At 35.6% G+C, this 24,274-nt stretch overlaps 1 protein-coding gene across 2 annotated transcripts in view; it reads right to left on the bottom strand.

The window, feature by feature from the left end:
* Positions 1-24,274, bottom strand: part of paqr6 (progestin and adipoQ receptor family member VI) — a 30,191-nt gene that overhangs the window by 2,510 nt on the left and 3,407 nt on the right. Inside the window, exons 2-8 of one of the 2 annotated variants that reach the window (XM_065298824.2) lie at positions 10,672-10,916; positions 10,160-10,180; positions 8,857-8,984; positions 6,647-6,852; positions 3,458-3,584; positions 1,050-1,146; positions 770-914 (exon numbers count right to left, since the gene is read on the bottom strand). In XM_065298824.2, coding sequence (XP_065154896.1) covers positions 770-914; positions 1,050-1,146; positions 3,458-3,584; positions 6,647-6,852; positions 8,857-8,984; positions 10,160-10,180; positions 10,672-10,916 — 969 coding nt within the window. The remainder of the gene's footprint in view (positions 1-769; positions 915-1,049; positions 1,147-3,457; positions 3,585-6,646; positions 6,853-8,856; positions 8,985-10,159; positions 10,181-10,671; positions 10,917-24,274) is intronic. The other variant, XM_065298825.2, reaches the window with a different exon arrangement.

A 24,274-nucleotide genomic window follows, 5' to 3' on the forward strand; every position in this document is an offset into this window, starting at 1 on the left:
AAACAAAAACTCAGAAACCAATCACTTGCCTACACGCATAGCATTTTAGGACATTGCAGAAATGACACAAAAACTGTTTTTGATGTAGGCGGCATGAATGCATTGACCAAATATTTCCAAAAGCAGCAACGCACATTTCATTTGCAGATAAGCCGATCCCATAATGTACCGAAACAAGTGCAGTAAAAATAAAATGCAGGAGTCGGATGGTGTTGCTTAAAAGTGTGTTATTTTGTGTTTACACAGTTTACTTTAAAAAACATTATTTTGCACACGCCGTACATTATTGTTGCTCCTCTATGCCCCACCTTTAAATTTTTACAAAGCTCATCTTCTGAAAAGTGCGGTGTGCTCTGATTGGCCAGCTATACTGTGCATTGCATTTTGACATTTTCATCTCATGCATTTGACAGACGCTTTTACCCAGTGCGACTTACAGTGGATTACAAGCTACACATTTTTATAAGTATGTGTTTTTCCTGGGTTTGAACCCATTACCTATTGCACTGTTAACGCAATGCTCTACCATTGAGCTATAAAGTAGCACATAGGTTAAATGAGGCTGATAGGTTAAAAATACTTTTACGAATAGATTTATATATTAATACTACAGTATATCAATAATGTATTAATGCCAAAATCTATTGAAATCAGTTGTCAATCAGGACTCCTGTGTGCTGCACATGAGATATTTTTAACGCATTTGTTAGATGCCTATGTATAGTAACGCAACCATTAAATGAGTTTAATTAAAAGTTTGATGACGTACCGAAGTAGTCAAAGCGACCGGGAGCCAGTCTCTCAGGGAGGTGAGATGCAAAGAGGAAGCATGTGAGAAATGCAAAGATCAAATGGTAACCATGGTTGGCCAGAGCTTCATTCGGACTACAGCTCTCCCAACAGCACGACAGCACCTAAAAACACACATATAGTTAGAAACTGTTGACGCAAAAACTGGTATCGAAAGTGCCTTCATGCTTACATAAACCTACATGAGCACTTGTATGAATGTTTTTGTAAGTTTAATTTAGTGTGGATGCTATACTTACTCTGTAGAACAGTGGACAGCTGTCAAACAGAAAGGGAACCACGAATGCGCTCGTCCGCATGACTTTACTTCTGTGTGGACACTGCAATTCTACAAACCTGTTGTAAACGGACAGGTAAAATATACACTCATGTCAAATTTAAACACTTTAAAGGATTCCCTGGGTCTTTATTGACCATTCATTCAATTTTAGTACACATATTCAATGTAGTTTTTAATAAAATAAGGGCTGTCAAAAGATTAATTGCGTTTAATCGGATACAAAATAAAAGTTTGTGTTTGCATAATATATTTGTGTGTGTATTGTTAGTAATAATTATGTACATTTAAATACACACATACATCTAAAATCTAAGAAAAATGTTATGTATATATATATATATTTTATTTATATAATACAAAATATATTAAAATTGAAATAGAGTTAATTATGAATTGTTAAATATTAAATATTACATATTTCATGATTTCTCTTTGTTGCATGCATGAATTTAAGAAACAATGACATGTGTTTATATATATATATATATATATATATATATATATATATATATATATATATATATATATATACATTGTTTCTTAAATTCATACATGCATGTGTGTGTATTTACATATATAAAATAAGAACACACAGTGCACACACATATATTGGGCAAAAACAAACTTTTATTTTGTATGCAATTAATCGCAATTAATCTTTTGACAGCCCTATTAAAAATATAACAAGAAAAAACTAAAATGTAAATGTTTTCTAACTAATTTATTGGAGAATGTTTTTAGGGTCGCTAGTGACTCGAGGGTTAAAGGCACAATATGTAAGATTTTTGCATTAACAGTTTTTCAACAATTACTAGCACAGACTAATATATTTAGTTCACTTGAGTACTTTACATTAACGAACTTGTTTTCAACAATGTTTAAATGCAGAGAATTTGCAGTTTAAAAAGCACTTTAAAATTACATATCGCATCTTTAAGCCATGAACATTAATTCAGACTTAATTAAAAATTATTAAATATTATATATTTCATGATTTTTCTTTTGTTATTGCAACTAAAATTACTTTATGGAAATGTTGCGGTGCATTGATTATTTTAGTGTCTGAATTACTAGTTAATTTTTCATGCATTTCTTTAATGACAAATAAAATGTCAGAACATAAAAATGCTTGGTTTTATCATGTTATTTATTTATTAATAAAATATTAGGAAAGTTTTATAGCAATTTGGGCAATTTAGAAATCCAAGCACATTAGATATACAGGCCGGGTATACCGAATGTGAGATCATATTTGGAAAAACATTCATTTAAAGGGATAGTTCAGCCAAAAAAAGAAAAGAAGAAGAGCACTCTCGTCAACACGCGTCAAAAGTGGAAACTAGTTATTTTAGTTTGTAAAGTTTTAAATATTCATATATTTCTTAGAAAATCGCATCAATTGCCCTCAGAAGACCTTTATTAAACCCTTTGGAGCCGTGTGGATTACTTCTATGAAGGATAGATGGATTTTTTTAGGCTTAAAATCAGAAGCACCATTTACTACCATTATAAAGCTTGGAACAGCCAGAACATTTTCTAATATAACTCTGTTTGTGTTGGTCTGAAAAATGATAATCTTATACATCAAGAATGGCTTTAAGAGAGTAAGTAAATCATGGGGTAAATTTCATTTTTGAGTGAGTCTAAAAACAGTCTGAAAACAGGGTTATATAATAGAAACATTAAAGTCCAAAGAAGAAGTTTTAAAGCAACACCAAAGAGTTTTTTTTTACCTTAAAATAACGCTTCCAAAACAGTTTCAGTCGTTCATCCACTCTAAACAGGGTGAACAGCACTTTCACATTCGCTTTGCAGCCCTCTATCGGCCAAAACCGCACTAAAGAAGTTTCCAAACGTCGGGTAGTGGTCCTGTAGTCCGAGTGAATACTACAAAAACTTGCTTTACGGCAGACCTACAATCCAATCAGAGCCAGCTATGCCTCAGTATTTATGACAGTGGGTAATGGACAATTACGCTTCTAACCTGTAGGGGGAGCAAAGAGCCAAAACTCTTTGGTGTTGCTTTAAGGGAAACTTCTAACCCTCAGTATGTGCAACTTTAAACCTTGGCAAATCTTGCTTTATCAAGCGCAAGTAATTAATTAAATTATAACAACCAATTACCCTTTTATTCAAAATAAGTAATTTATTAAAATGCCTGAAACCTTTTATGCATTCATCATCATGGCTGTTTGGTCAAGACAAATAAAGGTCTACGTGCCTATTAAAATGGTAATAAATGGCTTTGAAGGCTTTGAAGCGTGATTGAAATGACAGCAGCTCAGTGTGACTGCATTAGGCTTCCTTTAATTACAGGCTTTAGTAAATTACTCAATAGTCTTAATTGCACACTAAATTGACTCTTACCTTGAGTAACAAGACATGCCGGTACAAAAGAGTGTGTTGCAGATGGCAATGGGCACGAAATAGTGATGAAGCCAACTGTTAACCCAGCAGTCGGGCATTGCGTAAGAGCCGTAGGTGATGGCACAGCCTGAAAACAGTACAGGATTATAAATGCAGTCATTACTGTCAGAACAAATTTTGTTGATAGAAATTCATTCAATTACATACATTAATAATGCACTTTAATAAATTAATAAATGCACATTAATACATTTATTTCATTATGAATATAAAAAAATGCTGAATGTGTAAATGGCTATGAATCTAAAGTGCTGTTTACGCTATGGACGCCAATGATAACTATAGAAATATATTTTAAAAATCTTTCTAAATAAAGGGAATAGCAGAGTTTACAACACAGCTATACTGATAAAAATACAATGGGATCAGTGATATTTTCCAGCCAATAAAATCTATTCAAATTTAAAGTGCTTGTGTGTTTGAAATGACAGATGACGCTGTGGAGAAGCTAAAATTACCATCCAGCGCTGTTGCAGTGAAATTAACTACATAATGTTTTTTTCTACTACATTGACTATGCCAATAGATGATAAGATGAAAGATTACACAAACTAGAATTATTGTTTAGAGATACACAAAACACAGCATGCTGAGAATATCTGCTGGTTATAGACACTGTAAATGCAACAAAAACAGCTTATTTACATTTTCAATGACATTGACATGAAACTAGTGATGCGCCAAAACCTATGCCAAAATTTTTAAACTGAAACCAAGATTTCATTTTTTTGTATAATTTTTGTATAATTGTATTAACTCTTTCCCCGCCATTGACGAGTTAACTCGTCAATTAAGATAAAATGATTCCCTGCCAATGACGAGTTTTTCCGGCAATCTGTATTTCCGCTATGATTCACCAGGTGGCGCTCCTACCCAACTTATAAAACCCGAAAGCAACCCCTTAGGGCAAACAGTAAGAACTGTGTTCTATGTTTTGATCATCGCTTTGAATCTGATCTCTATCAAAAGTCCTTCACAAACATGCAATTATCTCAACTTTAGCTCAAAATTTTGTATTTTTGAAGAAACCTACCCATATTTGAGAGGTGATAAAAAGTGAACAAATGAAGGTAGAATGAAACGTGAAAGCAGAGGGACTGTTCTTTCATTTGATATATTGTATGTTTATATATTTAATAGAAGAACATTTTCTGTAAGGCATTCAACTTTTGTGAAAATCTAAAGAAATTCTGGCGCTGGCTGGCAACTTTTTTTTAAACGCTGGCAGGGAAAGAGTTAATATTAGACTTTTTCGTTTCATTAATTTAATAAATCTGAGTTGGACTAACCAATAACTACACTGAAAAAAATTATTCATTCAAGTTACTCAATTTTTAAATCTTAGTGGTTGCAATCAATTAATTAAAAAAAAAAAAAAAAAAACCTTTTGTTTAAATGTAGCTTAAATAAATTGATTGCAACCGCTTACCTTAAAAAATTTAGTAAACTGAATGAATCATTTTCTTTCAGTGTACAAAAAAAAAACATATCTTGAAAGTAACAAACCTATTTCAATAAAAGCATCTGCTAAATGCCTAAACGTGAATGTTTTGCCATCATTTAAATCTATTGTTTCATTCCTTGAAACTTTCCTACTTAAATGTATTGTGCCGTTTCTTTAAAAAAATACCACTTTGTTAATACCTAAAGCAATGTCATCCATTTTGAACTATGCGGTACATGTCCAAATGTATTTTGGGGCACAAAACCACCTGTTTTGACACATCCAACAAAATATACACGTGAAACACATGAACACCCAGCTAAAACCAGTAAGACACCTTTCATCGCTCTAAATGTTAAACATGCCTGGGGTAGATTCCAAAAATAAAATACTTTTTTGCTTGCAACATCACTTACTGCTCTAAAGGGAAGAATACTGAAAAGCTTAACATTTTATCTGGTATACATGACAGTCGCAGCAATAACCAAAATAAAATACTGCAGACAAACATTTTCTTTTCAAATTGAAGGTTAAATTCTTTCCACACAGAGGAATATGTTTCTCAAGAGAACCTTTAAACCTCTTTAATGTTTAAAAAGCGAAATCATTCACTTAATGGAAGGCCAGGTGTTTTATATTATACATTGGCTCTTCATGCTTAAGAGGTCTGAACAATGCATATAGTTCTTAAATCTTCACTCTTTATCGGTGCAGAAATTAAAGATTCTCACTGAAGCTTCTCTGTCCTTTAAAATCACACAATAAACTGCCTGCACTGTGAAAGATGACTCATTTACTCAGAACTCACATCACATCAGTCGTACAAATACAAAATGCCTATATTTTCTACACAGGCCCTCAAAAATATCTCATGAATGCTTTATTTTTTTCATACAGATTATATATGAATGTACTTTTGCATCAACTTTATTTCTACTTAAAGAAATATTTGTATTCTATACGTATTTTTGGCTACAAATGTTTAAATGCTCTCTTATAAGATGCTCTGCTGCCTTAGCTTGGCTGCAGCAGGCGCAATGATATTACGCGGTGCCTGAAAATAGTCCCCCTTTGTAACTTTTGATAGCTGGGGTCTATTTTCAGGCGCTGCGTAATATCATTGCACCTGCTGCAGCCATGTTACGGCAGCAAAGTCCTTGATTATTACGCCAGTTTGAGAGTATAGTTCCCAGCCATATCTGCCTAGAAAATCACAACTTTTAATTTTCTGTCAGTCTGAGTACACGATGTAACTACACAAGAGTCAATGGATTGTGCTAAGCTATGCTAAAAGGGGTACCGCCAGACCCGGAGATCGGCTGAATGTGTCCCTTTATCACCTTTCAAATATGGGTTGGTTTCCTCAAAAATATAAAATTTTAACCAAAAAACTGGAAAAATTGAATTTTTGTGACGGACATTGAAGTGTTACCTCTATTTTAAATACTTCATATTTAATTTGTGTTTTTTCTTTGTCTTTCATGTAAATGTGCTTTGAAACAATGTAACATTGTAAAAAAAACTATATAAATAATTTTGACTTGACAGAACTATTATTTTTACATTTGAAATAAGTCTGTAGTACCTTTATTCACTACAATTAATCTTTAGTCCAACTATAAAGGTTCTGTGGATGTTACACGTTCTTCAATTAATGAAATCACAGTAAGAGAACCAAATCTTACCAAGACTGTACAGGCTGAGCGCTGCGTAATCAAAGAAGTAACAGATGTGACAGGCATCTGTAGACATGGTGCTGAAGGTGTGAGCGCAGCTGGACGTGAAGGGATACAGACAGACCAAAAGCATGTAGACCAGCAGGGGCCAGGTGTAACTATCCGACAAAAAGTCCACAGTGCAGCACAGCAAGCAAAATCTCCATAAGTAATACCTGCGGGAGCACAGATCACAGATTTTAGACAGAGCAGGTATGCCAAATATTAGATTTTTACCTCTTTTTATGTCTTTAAATAAAAAGTGCATCAAAATATAAAAATGATCTCATTATTTACTAACTCTCATGCAATTCTGGATGTATATGACTTCCTTTATTCAGTTGAACACAATTTTATATTAAAATGCCGTCGTGATATTCTACTTATATTTGGGTAACAAGGCAAAAAGTGTTAAATCTCCTTAGTTGTGGTGTGTGTCATAAATAAACATGCATATGACAACTAGTCACAAGACGTGAGAACCAATAAGATTTGCTGTTATTGATATTGACCCACAAACTGTTTTATATTCACAATATGTGATGTATTGATCACCTTATATGCTCAAAATATGAATCACTTTCTCTCGCAAGCATATACTTTTGCTTTAAAAGACATTTGTGACCCTGGAACACAAAACCAGTCATAAGAGTAAATTCTTTAAAAATTAGATTTATACATCATCATTGTTAGGATAGGACATATTTGGCTGAGATACAACTATTTGAAAATCTGGAATCTGAGGGAGCAATTTTTTTTTAGAATATCGCCTTTAACTCTTTCCCTGCCATTGACGAGTTTTTCCAGAAATCTGTATTTCCGGTATTATCCACCAGGTGGTGCTTTTACCCAACTTATAAAACCCAGAAGCAACCCCTCATGTCAAACAGTTCAAACTGAGTATATGTTAAGATTATCGCTCTGAATAGGAGTCTATCAGAAATCTTTCACAAAAACGCAATTGGGTGATCCTCACGAAATCCAGACTTAGAAAGTGTCCAACATCAGATTTTTTAAAAAGCCCTTTTAAAAACTTTTTTTAGATTTTAAAAATATTTCCTATAGAATTATTTACATTTTGTAGATAATCATTTACCAAAAAAAATTATTACCGCAACACGATATTACATTAAAATTATCCATTTACAAACTCTTTATCTGGAGGGAAAAAATTAAAACTGCTTACCTGGTAGCCATCTTGAGTGTCACAGTCAATTATGTCCCTTCCAACAATATTATTTTTTTAAATGTTAGTTCCTTGAGGGCTTAAACAATGACTGAAAATTGTTGCGGAGGATGAGAAAATTGTATCAGTGCTTATTTTGATACTCTTAGTTTGCATTTACTTTTTATTATCAAACTGTTTCATGACACCTCATTAGTCAAATTTCGTGAGAATCACCCAATTATCTCAGCTTTTTGCCAAAATTTGGTGTTTTAAATAGAGAACAAATGAAGGCAGGATAAAACTATTTTTTTTTAAAGCAGAGTTTTTGTTTTTTCATTTGATATATTGTATGTTTATATGTTTAAAGAAGAACATTTTCTGGAAGGCATTAAACTTTTGTGAAAATCACAAAAAATGTTGACGCTGGCTGGGGAAACGCTGGCGGGGAAAGAGTTAAAGTTTTTTTATATATTTACAGTAGGAAATTTAAACAATATCTTTATGGATGATGGTTTTTACTTAATATCCTTATGATTTTTTGCATCAAAACATTTATAATGTTGACCCATACAATGTATTGATATCTATTGCTACACCCATGCAACTTAAGACTGGTTTTGTGGTTCAGGGTCACATTTATCAACAAACTGGAGAAATTTGTATTACTTTAATATTAAATGTATGTGCTTTTTGAAGCTACACCAAGTTAAGCCACAGATAAGAAGATAACAGCGCAATGTAAAAATGTGTTCAGCTGAAGAAAAGAACTCGTATACATTCGAGATGGCATGAGTTTAAATTATGTACGAATTTTAATTTTTTTGGTGAATTAATCCATTAAGAAGTGTTTTAGTGCAGTTGTAATGTCTTTGATTGTAATATTTACTGCATTTGCAAATCTGATTTTACATAAAAAAACACCAAATGCATGATGAATTGTCAGTTAAAGTTTGTCAAAGGCTGATGCGCAACTAGTTTTGGCATGCAAATGAGATCACACCAGGTGATTTACCAGGTTGGTAGAAAGTGAGTCCAGATATTCATGGTCTCATTGGTCATATGTAAACTGCTGAGGATGCAGTCCAGGGCCGAGCTCCGAGGATGACGGTACCCAGATATGATATTATCTTCTTGAAACACCTGCAAGACACACACATGCACATTCAGAAAACATGCAAACATCTGCACGGATAATGACAATAGAAAACAAACACATGACACATTGGCTTTTACCATTTGAATAGTATGCCATACAGACCCGTTTGCCACTGAACCTGCATTAACGACGACAGTGGGGCCTCCAGCCTTAGTCAAACGGGTTGGTATGTATGGTCGGGTTGCGTTTTTCGCGCGTTCGTGTGTCTTGTGAATAGTATGCCATACATACCCGTTTGCCACTGAACCTGCATTAACGACGAAAGTGGGGCTTCCGGCCTTAGTCAAACGGGTTAGCACGTATGGTCGGGTTGCGATGTTTTTGGCGTTTTCTCCTGGTCCTGTAAATGGTATACAATATAGACCCGTTTGCCACTGAACCTGTATTAACGACGACAGTGGGGCTTTAGGCCTTAGTCAAACGGGTCGTCAGGTTTCATTTTCTCTTAAAGATCGAAAGGTGACCTTTATTTACCATATATACCCTCGCATTGGGCCCCCAATTTGCTAAATCCTTAACTGTGGATAATATAATTATGCCGCAATAGTTAGTCTGTCTGGAACTAAGCTGAGTTAAACCACATCACTGTGTGACACTTCAATACATATGAACGGCCGCTACGCTAATACGATTTTGTTTTTCTCTCCCTGTCTCGTCCTCGACCTCGAGGACAACGAGACAAACAGACCCAGTCCCGGTAGATGTGAAAGTCGGCACACCTCTGATCTACTGGCCGTCCTTCAACGTTATGCCCAGCTGATGCCTGACCAACGATCACCGGCAGAACCGCTTAATCTCCGCTAAATCTCCTTATCCGTTCTCCCAAGGGTTTTTCCCTCCTAGGACTTATTTTTCCTCGGATAAAAGCCCGGGGTTTTTTTTCTCCTAGGGGGTTTTTCAACCCCAGGGAGGCAGCCTTTTTGGGCTTTACCTAGCTTCCTCTTCTATACGTTGCTTTAGTAATACGTGCACTTATAATATTGAGCCATAGCCGCAGCAAATTTAACTGCTCATGCTATCATGTATTTTGTTGTGCTATCTGTCGTTTTTCTGTGCTTTTCACTGCTTCTATTTATGTAAAGCTGCTTTGAAACAATTGACTTTTGTGAAAAGCGCTATATAAATAAAATTGAATTGAATTGAAATTGAATTTACTTACTCTCATGATCTCCAAATCTTTCTTTTGTTCAAACCCAAAGGGACAAAAAGGGATATGCATTATAATAGTAGTAGTTTATATAACGTATATAGTATAAGGCTTAAGACTTAGAATATAGCATTTTAATCCTCTTTGAAGCTAGATCGCTGTGTGCTTTTATTTCATAATAAAAAGCTGAAACATTTTGGCAAACAGTAAAATTCCTTTTGTGTTCTGGATGAAAGTCAGTCATGAGTTTGGAATGACATGAGGGGGAGTCAAAGATGACATTTTCATTTTTGGGAAACTATTCTCAATAAAAGTCATGCATCTGACGTCAGCATAGCCATAATAAAAACAGTCATTGGATTTTGCATATACTACACAAAATTACGTTGTGACATAAAGACCAATAAGACTTTTGTTCCATATTTAATTTGAAAGCAAGTATTTTAATTTATGATTACCTATTCCTACAGTATAAGTCCATGACCTTCAGGTCTGCAGTCTGTATGTACACTAAGAGTTCTCACCTTTGGCACCTGGTGGATGTCAAAAAGCTGTGGAAGTTTGAGGCTTAGCATGTCTGCGGGCAGACGCAGCGCACCCTTCCCTATCTGACAGGCCTGCTTGAGTCGGTCTCTCCCCCCTCGACACAGGACACACCACAGCGGACACTCCAGATCCTGAGATGAGCTCTCTTCTCCAGACTCCCACCTCACGCACTGAGACCAACCCCAACCATGACCTCCTCCTGCCCCCCGCCACGCAGGTAGCACTGCAGAGAGAGAGAAAAAGATACATTAACATAGAGACAGAGCGCCGCGCGTCATAACCTGAAAACCACGCCCACCGGGGGGGAAAACAATCCAACCGTCTCCATTGACTTTGTATTGCGAGAGGCTGCCTCCTTGTCATTTCTGGCTTATAACAAAAAACAGAATAATGCCTAAAAACTGCTGTGTGACGATATGTACAGCTAACAAGCCAAAGAACCCAGAAATAAGTTTTTATAAGCTGTCGAGCCGTAAAACCCTGTCTTTAAGGAGAATAAAGTGGATCGCCGACTACGTTTCCCCCTAGTGGACGCAGTTCTACTAATAGTATTACTATGAAAAGTTGCCTGTTTCCATTTTTGTGTCTTTAAACGCTCGTTTTTGGGGTCGACAGCTTATAAAAACTTATTTACAGATTAAAATTAAAAACAGAATAATACATAAAAGCTGCTGTGTGACAAGGTGTACAGCTAAAAAGCCAAAAAACCCAGAAATAAGTTTTTTTTAAGCTGTCGACCTCATAAAACGAGCGTTTAAAGAAACAAAAGTGGAAACAGGCAACTTTTCATAGTACTTCTATTAGTAGAACTGCGTCCACTAGGGGGAAACGTAGTCGGCGATCCACTTTATTCTCCTTAAAGACAGGGTTTTACGGCTCGACAGCTTATAAAAACTTATTTCTGGGTTCTTTGGCTTGTTAGCTGTACAGCTTTTAGGCATTATTCTGTTTTTTGTTATAAGCCAGAAATGACAAGGAGGCAGCCTCTCGCAATACAAAGTCAATGGAGACGGTTGGATTGTTTTCCCCCCCGGTGGGCGTGGTTTTCAAATTTGCATATCGGCGCTCTGTCTCTATTCGTTTGCTACACAGATAAACATGCAAATCAAGTTTATGTGAGATGCAAATAAAAGTATATACCTTATGCATACCTTATTAAAAGTTTTTCAAGGATGTGGTCACGTTAGACAAATCTTACCTATTGAACAGTCTAGTTTGACTAGATACTTTTCATTGACAAATAAATTCACACTAAAAACTCAAGATAAGACACACAGCCGGTGAGGTTATAAAAAATAAGAAAAGCATGTTCAAGTCAACGTGAAGTCTAATTATTTTTCTATTCTAACTATGTTTGATTTATGGTTAGTTGTATTTTATTGTTTGCATATTGCTGCCTGGTGTTCATGCCGTGTTTATCAGAACAAACTGAGAGCCGCTGCTTTACATAATGTTTGCACTTCCACTGATCAAACACAAGAGAACAGTATGTAGGTTTTACAGTAGAAACCTCACTGTAAGAGAAAGATATTTTTACTATGTCATTCTTATATTGCAACTGCCAAAATTTTCATGCAAAATTGGATAAAAATATTATAAATATGTGTATTTTTAAAATCATAACAGGAAGCCACTCACTGAATTAAACATTTAAAGGAGTGAGGTCATGTGAAAAGTAACTAACAAAACATTGATTTTAAGAAAAAAAATGGGATTTGGCATATTGCCTTGTAGTGAGACCTCAGCCAAAATATCCAAAATATCCCAGTAATCTTACACAATTAGAGTTTTAGAAAAGAAAAGATCCCATACCATACCACGCTCATAACTTCCCAAACCGTGCTCATAAATTCCCAAACCATGCTCACAACTTCCCCAACCATGATTATAACTTCCCAAACCATGCTCATAATGTCTGAAACCGTGCTCGTAACGTCTCAACCTGTGCTCATAACGTCCCTGCTAAAAAAAACATTAGACACCATCACAGAAATTCTATTGGTTTTATTGGGAATTTTATTGGTTCTAATGGAATTGAATATAGCCCAAAACACACTACAGTGTATTGGTTTTTGTTGGTCTCTAATGGTATGTATTGGTTCTATTTATTGGTTCTAATGGAATATGGCCCAAAACACCGTACAGTGTACTGGTATTAATGGTAAAAGCTAATGGTTCCTATTGGTATTTTAATGGACACCATTAGAATTTTCTGTAATGGTTTTATTGTTTTTTTCAGCAGGGGTCTCAACCCATGCTCATAACGTCTCAAACCGTGTCAATATTTGTATCAAACCGTGCTCATAACGTCTCAAACGTGTCAATATTTGTATCAAACCGTGTTCATAACGTCTCAAACGTGTCAATATTTGTATCAAACCGTGTTCATAACGCTGCAAACTGTGTCAATATTGTCACAAAACGTGTCAATATGGTTGCAAACCATGTCAATATTGTCTCAAACTGTGCTCATAACGTCCCAAACTGCGCCCATATTGCATTAACCTGAGCTTGTAACTTCCTAAACCTTGCTAATAAAGTCTCAAACTGTGCTCATAACGGGCCAACCGCGCCCGTACAGCCTCATACCTCGACCATACTGTCTCAAACCGCGTTCATAACGTCCCAAACCGTGCCCATAACTTCTCAAACCATGCTTATAACTTCTCAAACTGTGCTCATAACTTCTCAAACTGAGCTCATAACTTCCCAAACTGTGCTCATAATGTCTGAAACCGAGCGCACAGCGTCTCAAACCATGCTCATAAAATCCAAAATTGTGCCCATACAAGCTGAAACTGTGCTCATCATACTGTCTCAAACCGCTCTCATAACATCCCAAACCGTGACCATCCTGTCTCAAACCATGCTCATAACTTCCCAAACTGTGCTCATAATGTCTGAAACCGCGCCCATAACATCTGAAACCGCGCTCAAAACGTCTGAAACTGTTCCCATAACATCTCAAATTGTGCTCATAACGTCACAAACGTTGCTCATAACGTCTCAAACCTCGCTCATAATGGATCAAACCATGCTCATAACTTCCCAAACTGTGCTCATAATGTCTGAAACCGAGCGCACAACGTCTCAAACCATACTCATAACGTCTGAAACCGTGCCCATAACGGCTGAAATCGTGCTCAAAACGTCTGAAACCGTGCTCATAACATCTCAAATTGTGCTCATAACGTCACAAACGTTGATCATAACATCTCAAATTGTGCTCATAACGTCTCAAACCGCGCTCATATTGGCTCAAACCGTGCTCATAATGGCTCGAACCGTGCTTATTTATCTCAAACTGTGCTCATAATGGCTCAAAAATTATAATGTGACCAGACATCCCCGTTTTCTGGGGACAGTCTCATTTTTTGTTGTTCTGTCCCCGACTGAAGCTGTCCCCTGAAATGTCCCCATTTAACAGCACGTCCAAAACAACCAACAAAAATACCATAAAAAACCTGATCAACATTTAGCCTTTGTAGTACCAGACCAGAGCAATCATGTAATGATTATTTTCACCAGCAGAGGGGGCCGCGAGCTACATTGATTGCTTGGTTGTGCGCCACTGCTTCAGCGAAAAATAATTTACAATGACACACATGAGAAAGCATCATCAAGTTATCATCAATCAAGTTATCATAAGATATGAAAACAGTCAAAGTTATCGGGGGTTACTAACTACTTATGTTAAATTAAAGTAATAAACCAAAGAAGTGAACTGATCATTTGTTTTGTGTAGGTTAAATATGTTTACATTTTGCATTATTCATTCTGTTCTTCACTTTTACAATGCTATGAAATCAGCTGAAGTAGTACCTTAAAAGTATTTTTTTAATGAGGTATGTCTCTCATTGTATAAAAAAAGGGAAAAATTGATTAAAATTTTTTTAAAAAAGAGTATTTTTCTCTTGTTTTCATTCCAAATATCAAAAATTCTTAAATCGGAATGCATTTTCTTGATGGGCAAAATGACCAAAGAAATTAAGTCTAGTTTTTAGACCAAAAATATGTGCTTAAAACAAGCAAATAAAAACATAAAATAAAAAATCTGCCAAAACTTAATTCAAGAAAAAATTTCTTACCCCATTGGAAGATTTTTTGCATGTTTTAGGCACAAATTCACTTCAATTTATTATTTTTGTCCTAAAGCTAGATTTATTTGTAAGGGGATTTTGCTTATCAAGAAAATGCATCTTGATTTAAGAATATTTAGATATTTATACTAAAAACAAGACAAAAATAATATTAAGTAAGAGGTAACCAAGTAAGTCATTTTGCAGTGAACCCACAACAATAAAAAGAAGAAAACTTTCAAAAAACGTTTTGTCCCCAATTCATAGATAACAACAAATGATATTTAATGATATTTTGACCATTGATCTAGGTAATGTCCCCGGTTTACATAAAAAAAAAAACATTCCTCAACAAATTCCTAAAATCAAATTATCTGAACTATGCACATTTCCTCATCCATGTTTTAGCTCTCTTACAACATACATATCATTCCTCCCAAATCATTTCAAAACAGTTTCACACCCAAGAAAATGTTGATCCTTATATAAACTTTGTCAGTCTTTAGTACAAATAACAGCAATGTTGAAATCTAGAGCTTGGTAAAAAGATTTTAATCAATCTTTAATTTAACGAAAACCATATTAAACCAGAAAATCCCTAAATCAATTCTTACTGTGGAAGCTTTACATCAGATGATGTAGATATTTTTTACTTCCCCTCTTTTCTTAAAGATGGCGAAAGATAAGGTCGAAATTGTTTCATATACGCAAAATACAAAGGCTTTATGGGAATGTTTTTAAGCAAAACTTTTATTTCTTTTTGTTAATGAATTTAATTGTTGCACACTTACCATTAATGTGCATTGTTATTGAATGCACATATATGCGTGTTTTTTTTTTGTCACAATGTGCTGTTCACAGTATTTTTGTGAAATCTTAGGTATTTTGCTTCAGGGTCAAGTCAAGCAAAGTATCATTTCAAGTTATTCCAGACTATGATTTCCTTTCTTGCAGAAAAATAAGAAGATATTTAAAGAATGTTTGAGCTGTTTTTTTCTATCCGTGCACTAAATGTGCATAAAGTCTGCATGTTTCATTCTATACCGCATGTCTTTTATTCCTCACAAAAGATTTCAGGAGGAACAACTATGGCAATGCTTAAATAAAACATAACTCAATGCCCCCTATATGAGCTATTTAAAGCAAAACAACGGTCTTGTGGGAAAATGAAAGCTGGGGTACATCTGTTTAGTTCCAGCAGACAAACTGAATCTTCTCTAAAGGGTTGCTAGCTTTGCTTGTATATGGGCCACTCCTGTAAACTGGAACAGAATGTGCTTTCTGCGGGTCACCGAGTTAACTGTTACACACTGAGCCGTATGAAAACCGTCTCGCTCTCTGAACAAATACTGTATAAACGGCAGCACATAAACAAAGCATATGGAAATGTTTAACCTCCACACTGGAGTCCTTCCTCTTTGTTCCTGCTGTTTTGGCTGAAGAAATAGTAATCAGGACTGGACAATAAAGTAAAGACATCTTGAAACTCATGCATTGTCTTTATAAATTATTTAAAGGGTGCTAGCAACCATTTTTTTGTCCAGCTGATACAAAATGTTTAATGCAAGGGATCAGACTGAATTTAAATAAAAATAATACTAGGAGTGCACCGATATATCGGCCAATGATGCTTGCCTTGCTATGCGTAAATAATTGTGTCATGGGGAGCAGGCTTCACTCAATTTTTTTTATATATTATAAGAGTGCTTGACCAGATGTATAAGTAATTTCAAAGAAGAAAAAGGGCCGCACTTTGCATATAAAACATATTTATTGCACATTGCCTTCCTATGCTTCTCATTGAATTACGGTGAAATGCCGCTACATACAAAAGCCAGAGGGCGCTCTCGTGCAGAAACTCAATGTGCGCAGCAGACGAAGAACCATACAGACGCAGCTCCAGGAAATGGCTTAAGGATATATTTATATTGCTGTTCTTCAAACCTTTTCAGGTTTTTTCATGATAATATAGAAAATAATGATTATGTTTGACAAGTGTTGCTTTTTCAAATGCATGTTAAAACGACTCAAACTGACAGTGATTTAAGATTGATAAAGCCGCAGTACATAAAATAGCTGTGAATAATATCGGCTGTGCCATTCAGAATAGTTATCAGACACGTATTATTAGTGTATATTGGCATTTATCGGTGCACCCTTAAATAATATATTTTTTTACTAAATTAAAGGGATAGTTCGGCCAAAAACGATATTAAACCCATGATTTACTCACCCCCAAGCTGTCCGAGTTGCATATGTCCATAGTTTTTCTGACAAACACATTTTCGGATATTTTTGAAAATATTTTAGATCTGTCAGTTCATTAAATGTAATGTTATGGGGTCCACCCATAGTCCACGACCTTCCTGTCCAAAAAAAGTGCGTCCATCCTTCACAAATTAAATCCAAACGGCTCCAGGATGATAAACAAAGGTCTTCTGAGGGTAATCCGCGCGGTGTTGTTGTAGAAATATCCATATTTAAAACTTTATTAACGAAAATAAATATCTTCCGGTAGCGCCGCCATCTTAGACTCCTCTGTATTCAGGAGAGAGTATTAGCGTAGTGTACGCACTTTTCTTAGTGACGTATGACAAATTCAGAAGGCGGGGGCACAGAGCAGCAGCAGAGTAGCCTCTGTAGGCTGCGTAAGCTCTCATCCTGAATGCGGACGCGACTAAGATGGCGGCGATACCGTGCTACAGACTGTCTTTTTCCGTGGCGTTCTCACGGATTGGTTACTAAACTGTTTTGTCCTATTTTCTTACCATTTTCGCTTCGGTTTAGGGTTAGATTTACATGAAATGACATCCTTACCCAAACCCAACTCTTACCCCAACGCCAGGTTACAATTGTTTAAAGTTTAGAAAATATAAAAGAATAAATCAGAAAAAATTGTATAAACCAATAGTTAAAGTGACATACTAATGCAAACACTAAATCTAACCCTAAACCGAAGCGAAAATGGTTTGAAAATAGGAAAAGCAGGTGAGTAACCAATCCGTGAGAATGCCACAAAAAAAGACAGTCCGAAGCAGGGCCACGGAAAAATGCCGAGATCGGTGAGAATGCCACAGAAAAATGAGCAAAAAATTCCGTGACTATCCCACGGAACTTTGTGAGATCAGGTTGTTTATTTGAGTGTTTTAGCGTATGTCCCACCCCTTTGATTGCCACGCCCCCTCGCCAAACCCCCCCACCCAACCCTACCACCGTAACTAACAATTTTTTGCGGAAAACCCTAAGTGTTATATTTATAGCATTTGTTATATATTTTTTAGTAGAATATAAGTACATTTACTAAAAATAATATTTTTCTTACTGGTTCATTTCTGCTTCAACGGTGCAAAAAGTCATGGGTTCGATTCCCAGGGACACACATACTGATGAAACATGTATACAATGAATGCACAGTAGCTTTGGAGGGCTATCACTAATGATAATTTTGAAAATCGATTAGACAGACAAAAAGCTAAATAAATTTTCCAAGCACCATAAACATGAAAAAAGTCAAATTTTCATGATATATCCCCTTTAAAAACAGCCAATAGTAATGGCCAATTTATACTGTCAATTAAAACAGGAAAATGCAAGGAACATCACTAGTTTAATATTAGCTTACCGCTTACCCGCTTCCTATCCCTACCGTGTCTATATATATATAAATATTAATCTCTCCCTATAGGGTTTTTGTCCTTCTAGGATTTTTTCCCATTGGGTTTTCTCCTAGGGGTTTTTTTTAGTCCCAGGGAGAATCAGCCAACTTTGGCTTAACTTAGCTAACTAATACGCTCGCTTACATGGTTTATCCTTAGCCGCTATATTCTACTTCTTATACTATGTATTGATTTTCAGTGTTCTCCTCTACATCTACTCATGTAAAGCTGCTTTGCAACAATTAACAATTGTGAAAAGCGCTATATAAATAAAATTGAATTGAAAAAAATATATATATTCAATATTAACTGTACGTTCACACCGCTGCCGACTTGAGCTTCCAAAGTTACCGGAAGTAATTCATTTACAATAGAAGCTGGCTTTTCTCAGCTGCAAGGAGCATCAAATCCATCGGCGTCACGTTTTGGGTGTTTTGAGCGACCAGAGCGAAAACAGAAAGTTGAAAGACACTCAACTTTATGGTAATGAGCTATGAAGCGGTTCAGCAGCAAGCAGCGGCAAAACGCCGGCAACCAATCAGAATATTCCAAAGAAACATAAAATGTAAACTTTTGTTCCTACCAAAACATTAGTTCAGAGAAAACTTTTCAGAGCGGGCAAAGCATCAACAAGCCTCCCTGTACTTTTTAACAAGAGTCCTTGACCGGGCGGACTGAGCTTCTTTGTAAACTCAAGTCGGCGGCGGTGTGAATGTACAGTAATAGTCATTATATGAATGAAGAACATTCAGAAAATGTCATCTTCAGAATTTAGTTAAAGGAACAGTATGTAGGATTGTGGCCAAAACTGGTATTGCAATCACAAAACTTGTGGCTAAAACTGGTACTGCAATCACACAGCTGGTGGCCAATATAACAAACAACAACATAAACATCAGTTGAGGGCTGCAACTCCACTTTTTAAATGATAATATCCTGGCTAGACCACTGTTGTCAGTGATAAAAGTATTTTAAATGAAAGTGATTTCTTAATGTCTAGTGACATTTTAGGGCCATTTAATGATTAATTGATATACATTTCTTACATACTGTTCCTTTAATATAACCACCAAACTATCAGTATGGGCAGATATCAGTCTGCATAATCAGCTATTGGAAAATTTTTACATCGTGCATATCTATCTAAAATGTTTTTGCATAAACCAACACAACCGATACGATTCCTCCTGATTCACAGATCAGCTATTACCAGCTAATGTTGATCTAACAGATTAATGCTTTGTGGAAAATCTCCATCAACTTTTATTGTGGAAGTCAAACATAAACATAATTCATCTCACACTGGATATGAGTTTCTCACTGTAATGGCGTTGGGAGACATGCAGTGTTTATATAGAAGCAAACAACTCCCAAACATTTCTCATTTTAGTCGCAGAGGCTGAACTGGTTGTTTTTCTGCCTACAGCATGTCTTTCTGATAGGTGGAGATGTTTGGCTTAGAGTCAAACTAAATCCCATGACACACGGTTGTGAGACAGTCAAAACAAGAGTAGCGGATGAGCTCAGCTCAAGTTTGGGATGTCCACCAGCTGTGACCAATGAGACAGCTGCTATTGTCATTTGTCAAAAATAAACCCAGGCTTTTACTTGAACAATAATTAAAGCAATAGCTCACATTCACACACCCAAAAAACTGACCGAGCAACCTTTGTGATTTGTATTAACATGTATCTTTCTGAAAAGAAGTGAGATCAGCTTGTCTGAATTAAACTTGTGTATGGATTATCTGGTTCTCATCAATCAAGGTTTTTTAATGCTCAACAACGTTGCATAATCCCAACCAGGACATTTAAAAAAGATGTTTTACGGCCTTGCTTTTTTTGTTGGGGCATTTGCATGTGCCTCTCCCAATACGTGAGCTCCGTCTCACCCTCCGTAGCAACTCTCTTTCTCCGGCTCGTGACTGTGTCACAAGATCTGCCTCAATAGACGCCTTTATCGTCGTTTGGTGACAATAACGCGCCTATGCATTTTGCTTGCTAGCGTGGGCACGATCTGCCCCGCTTGCATGTTGCTGCACATGGATGCAACTTCATGGAGGAACTTTCCACATTCTGTTCACATGTTACTGCTTGATCGCAGGGTGAAGCTGTCTAGCGGCTAACTACACGCAAGGGAGTAATAATTATGCAAATGGTAATACTGGGAAAACAGGAATTTTCCACGTAGTCCCAACAATCCCTTTTCAGATAGAAAACAAATCAAGGCGGTTCAAGTTTTATGAAAGGACATTGCTTGTTTTATGGTTATAAGGGAGTTACGCAATAAAAAGATGTCCTGTTTATGTGAGTAAAGTGAAAAACTTGTTTTGGAAGGATTGCTTAACAAATTCATTTTGCCTCAGGGTTATTCCTAGAAAATGGTAAGTGAGTAAAGCTTTATTTACAGTACACTGCCTTACACAATAGTGCTGCAGAAAACATCATATATATATATATATATATATATATATATATATATATATATATATATATATATATATATATATATATATATATATATATATATATATATATATATATATATATATATATATATATATATATATATATATATATATATATATATATATATATGTAAAGAGACCTGACCTTCACATACACACATAAGATATGGATGGAAGTTTGCACAGAAATTCTAGGGATAAAAAAGAGAGCAAAAGTGAATTAGTCTAAAATAAAATAAAATATAGACACTAAAAATGCTGGGTTGATTTAACCCATTGTTGGGTCTAAATTAAATATAAACATTTTCTGGGTTAATTTAACCCAATGGCTGTCTCTTTCTGACCGAATGCTGGGTCTTCCACACTTCTGCTGTATTTCATTTTATATTTCATTTACATTTTAACACTGATATGAACAAACAATTACTGAATGAATTATTAAATGATTACTATTGCTCATACCTGAGACTAAAGATCACCCATAACTCATCCATGTCTTGAAACAGGAATATCAAACAGAAATGGGTACATTTGTAACAATATCCAACAATACATTATATGGGTCAAAATTATATTTTTTGTGCCAACAATTATTTAGATATTTTGTAAAAATATTTTGTAATTTCCTTAAAAAGGTATATATAAATATTTATCATCAGTAATATGTGTTGCTTTTTTGACAACTATAAAGGTGATTTTCTCAAACTTTATAATAATTGTTTCACAATTTCGCATTAACATGTAATCAATAAGGAATGAGATAAAGCATATTTGGTGTGCTGTCTGAGGGAGGGCTCCGAGCTCTGAATTTTATCCTGAACCCAGAGTACCCCCCACCCCCCCTTTAACTGGGATAGATGTACCAGCAGAGAGTGAGGCGATGGGGTGGAGAAGGGATGCTCCAAAAACGTCACAGGACAGAGGTAGGGGATGGCTATATATAGACACCTCTTCCGGCTGATTGGTTGGATTACATGACCATGCTCCTCCTAAACTTAGTTAAATAAACTTAATATCTCGGCCACATATTGTCCAATCCTAACAAACCATACATCAATGGAAAGCTTAGGCCTATTTATTTTTGATTTATACATCTATACATCATCAGCTTTCAGATTATGTATATATCTCAATTTCAAAAAATTTACTCTTATGGTTTTGTGGTCCAAGGATATTAAATCAATGATTATATGAGACTAAAAGATCAAATTTGTGAAGAATTTATGATACTGATAAAATCTCAGAAGTCAAAAGTGTGGGTGAAAGACATCAAAAAGTATGCATCTAATGCCTAATGGACAAAGGCTTGGCGTAGGGCTGCACGGCATACCGAAAAATTACCGTCATTGTGATATCAGTGTATGCGATATTCACATCGCAGAGAGTTGCGATAACTTACATTTATTTTACGTGTTTATCATTTGTGTGTTGCAGGCGTAGATTGTCCAAATTAGACCAATCAGAAGGGCCCTTACTTAATAAATACCCACCAAGTTGGTCGTAGGGGTGAATCACATATCGTGTCTTTTGCATGCTCAAGTTCATTATTTCAAATGTAGGCGTGCGGTATGCGCGCTCATAATGTATTTTTCCAGGCGCGTCCGCACCGCATAAACATTTCAACTTTTCAGAAATCGGCAAGCGCACCACAGGTCATGTGCCAAGAACATACGCACCTAGTATTTTCCACGCATTTTAGGCATGACAGTGAACAGCCCCTTATACTGTTATTTTATTGGTTAGAGCGCAGGCGCAAAGGTAAACCTAGTGGCTCAAAGCAGAGAGCGAATATAAATATGGCAGGTGTAGAGAAAAGCGAGGAAAACTACAGCAATTAACTTGTGCCTAAGAGGAACGGAACATCTGGAATATTTTTTTTGCCTAAATTTGATTTAATTAGTAGATAAAGTTGACATCACATGAGGTTTTGAATTCTACTTTGTAAAATAGTAAGACATCTATCATATCGCTATTCAGACCAAATTTCCTGAGATATAAATTTCGGTCATTATCACCCAACCCTAACTAAGCATTTATAAAAGAAAACCAAGAAGTTCCTTCTATCCTGAAAACAGCTGACTTTGCAGGTCTTGTAGCAAAATTCCTCTGAACAAACAGTGAGAAAGCAAAAAAGGGGCGTTCACCTTCATGAGACAGAGATGATAAGAGGAAACTGAAGATATGGAGTGTGTGCAATTCAAGAAATGTTAAACTGTAACATACGCATGATGTTTACATTACATGTAGTTAAACTGGTAGAGCAAAGAGCTACAAACACCAAGGTCATGGGATTGATACCCAGGCAGGGACCACACAAACTGATCAATACTCTGAATGAATTGCAAGTCACTTTGAAAGAAGGGATTTGTTGAATGTACATTTTAAAGGGATACTTTACCCAAAAAATGAAATTTTGTCATTATTTACTTTTTTATGTTGTTACAAACCAGTATACATTTTTTTGTTCAATCTGATGAACAAAAAGGAAGAGTAACCAAATCGATCATGAGCCCTATTCACTTCCATAGTAGAAAAAAGGATACTATGGAAGTGAATGGGGTTACTAAATAGTTTGGTTACAAACATTGCTCTAAATATCTCCCCCCATGTTTGTGAGTAAATTATGACAGAATTTTCCTTTTTTAAGTGAACTATCTATTTAAAAAATGTGAGTGCTGCTTGTACATGATAACACTGATAAGCCGTGCTGTCAGCAGGTTCATAGCACATATGCGTATGTCAGTTATGTAGTAAGGTGTTATTACACCTAAAAGTGATAGTTCACACAAAAATGAAAATTATCCCATGATTTACTCAACCTCAAGCAATCCTCGATGATTATCTTTTTTTTTCTTCAAAAGAACACAATCAGAGTTATATTAGAAAATGTCCTGGGTGTTCCAAGCTATATAATCGTAGTAAATGGTGCTTCTGATTTAAAGCCCAAAAAAGTCCATCCATCATAGTAAAATATTGAAAAACTGCAGTGTTTTTTTCTTGAATAAAGGTCTTTTAGGGAAATCAATGTGTTTTTGTAAGAAATATATCAATATTTTAAACATTAAAAACTAAAATAACGACCAAGGCACATTTGTCACTTGCCACTTTTCCTTGTACACAATATCCTACGCTGGAAATGCACTCTCTTGTGAACCTGCCTCGGTCGTTACCGAAGGTTATTTTAGTTATTTAGTTATTTTAAAAGCTTCAAATCAGAAGCACCATTTACTTCCATTATAAAGCATGGAACAGCCAGGACATTTTCTAATATAACTCTGATTGTGTTCGTCTGGAAAATAATATCAAGGATGGCTTGAGGGTGAGTAAATCATTATGTAATTTTCATTTTTGGGTGAACTATCCCTTTAACTGTTATTCT

The sequence above is a fragment of the Paramisgurnus dabryanus genome, chromosome 13, assembly GCF_030506205.2.
Source record: "Paramisgurnus dabryanus chromosome 13, PD_genome_1.1, whole genome shotgun sequence".
In the NCBI taxonomy this organism is placed as follows: Eukaryota; Metazoa; Chordata; class Actinopteri; order Cypriniformes; family Cobitidae; genus Paramisgurnus; species Paramisgurnus dabryanus.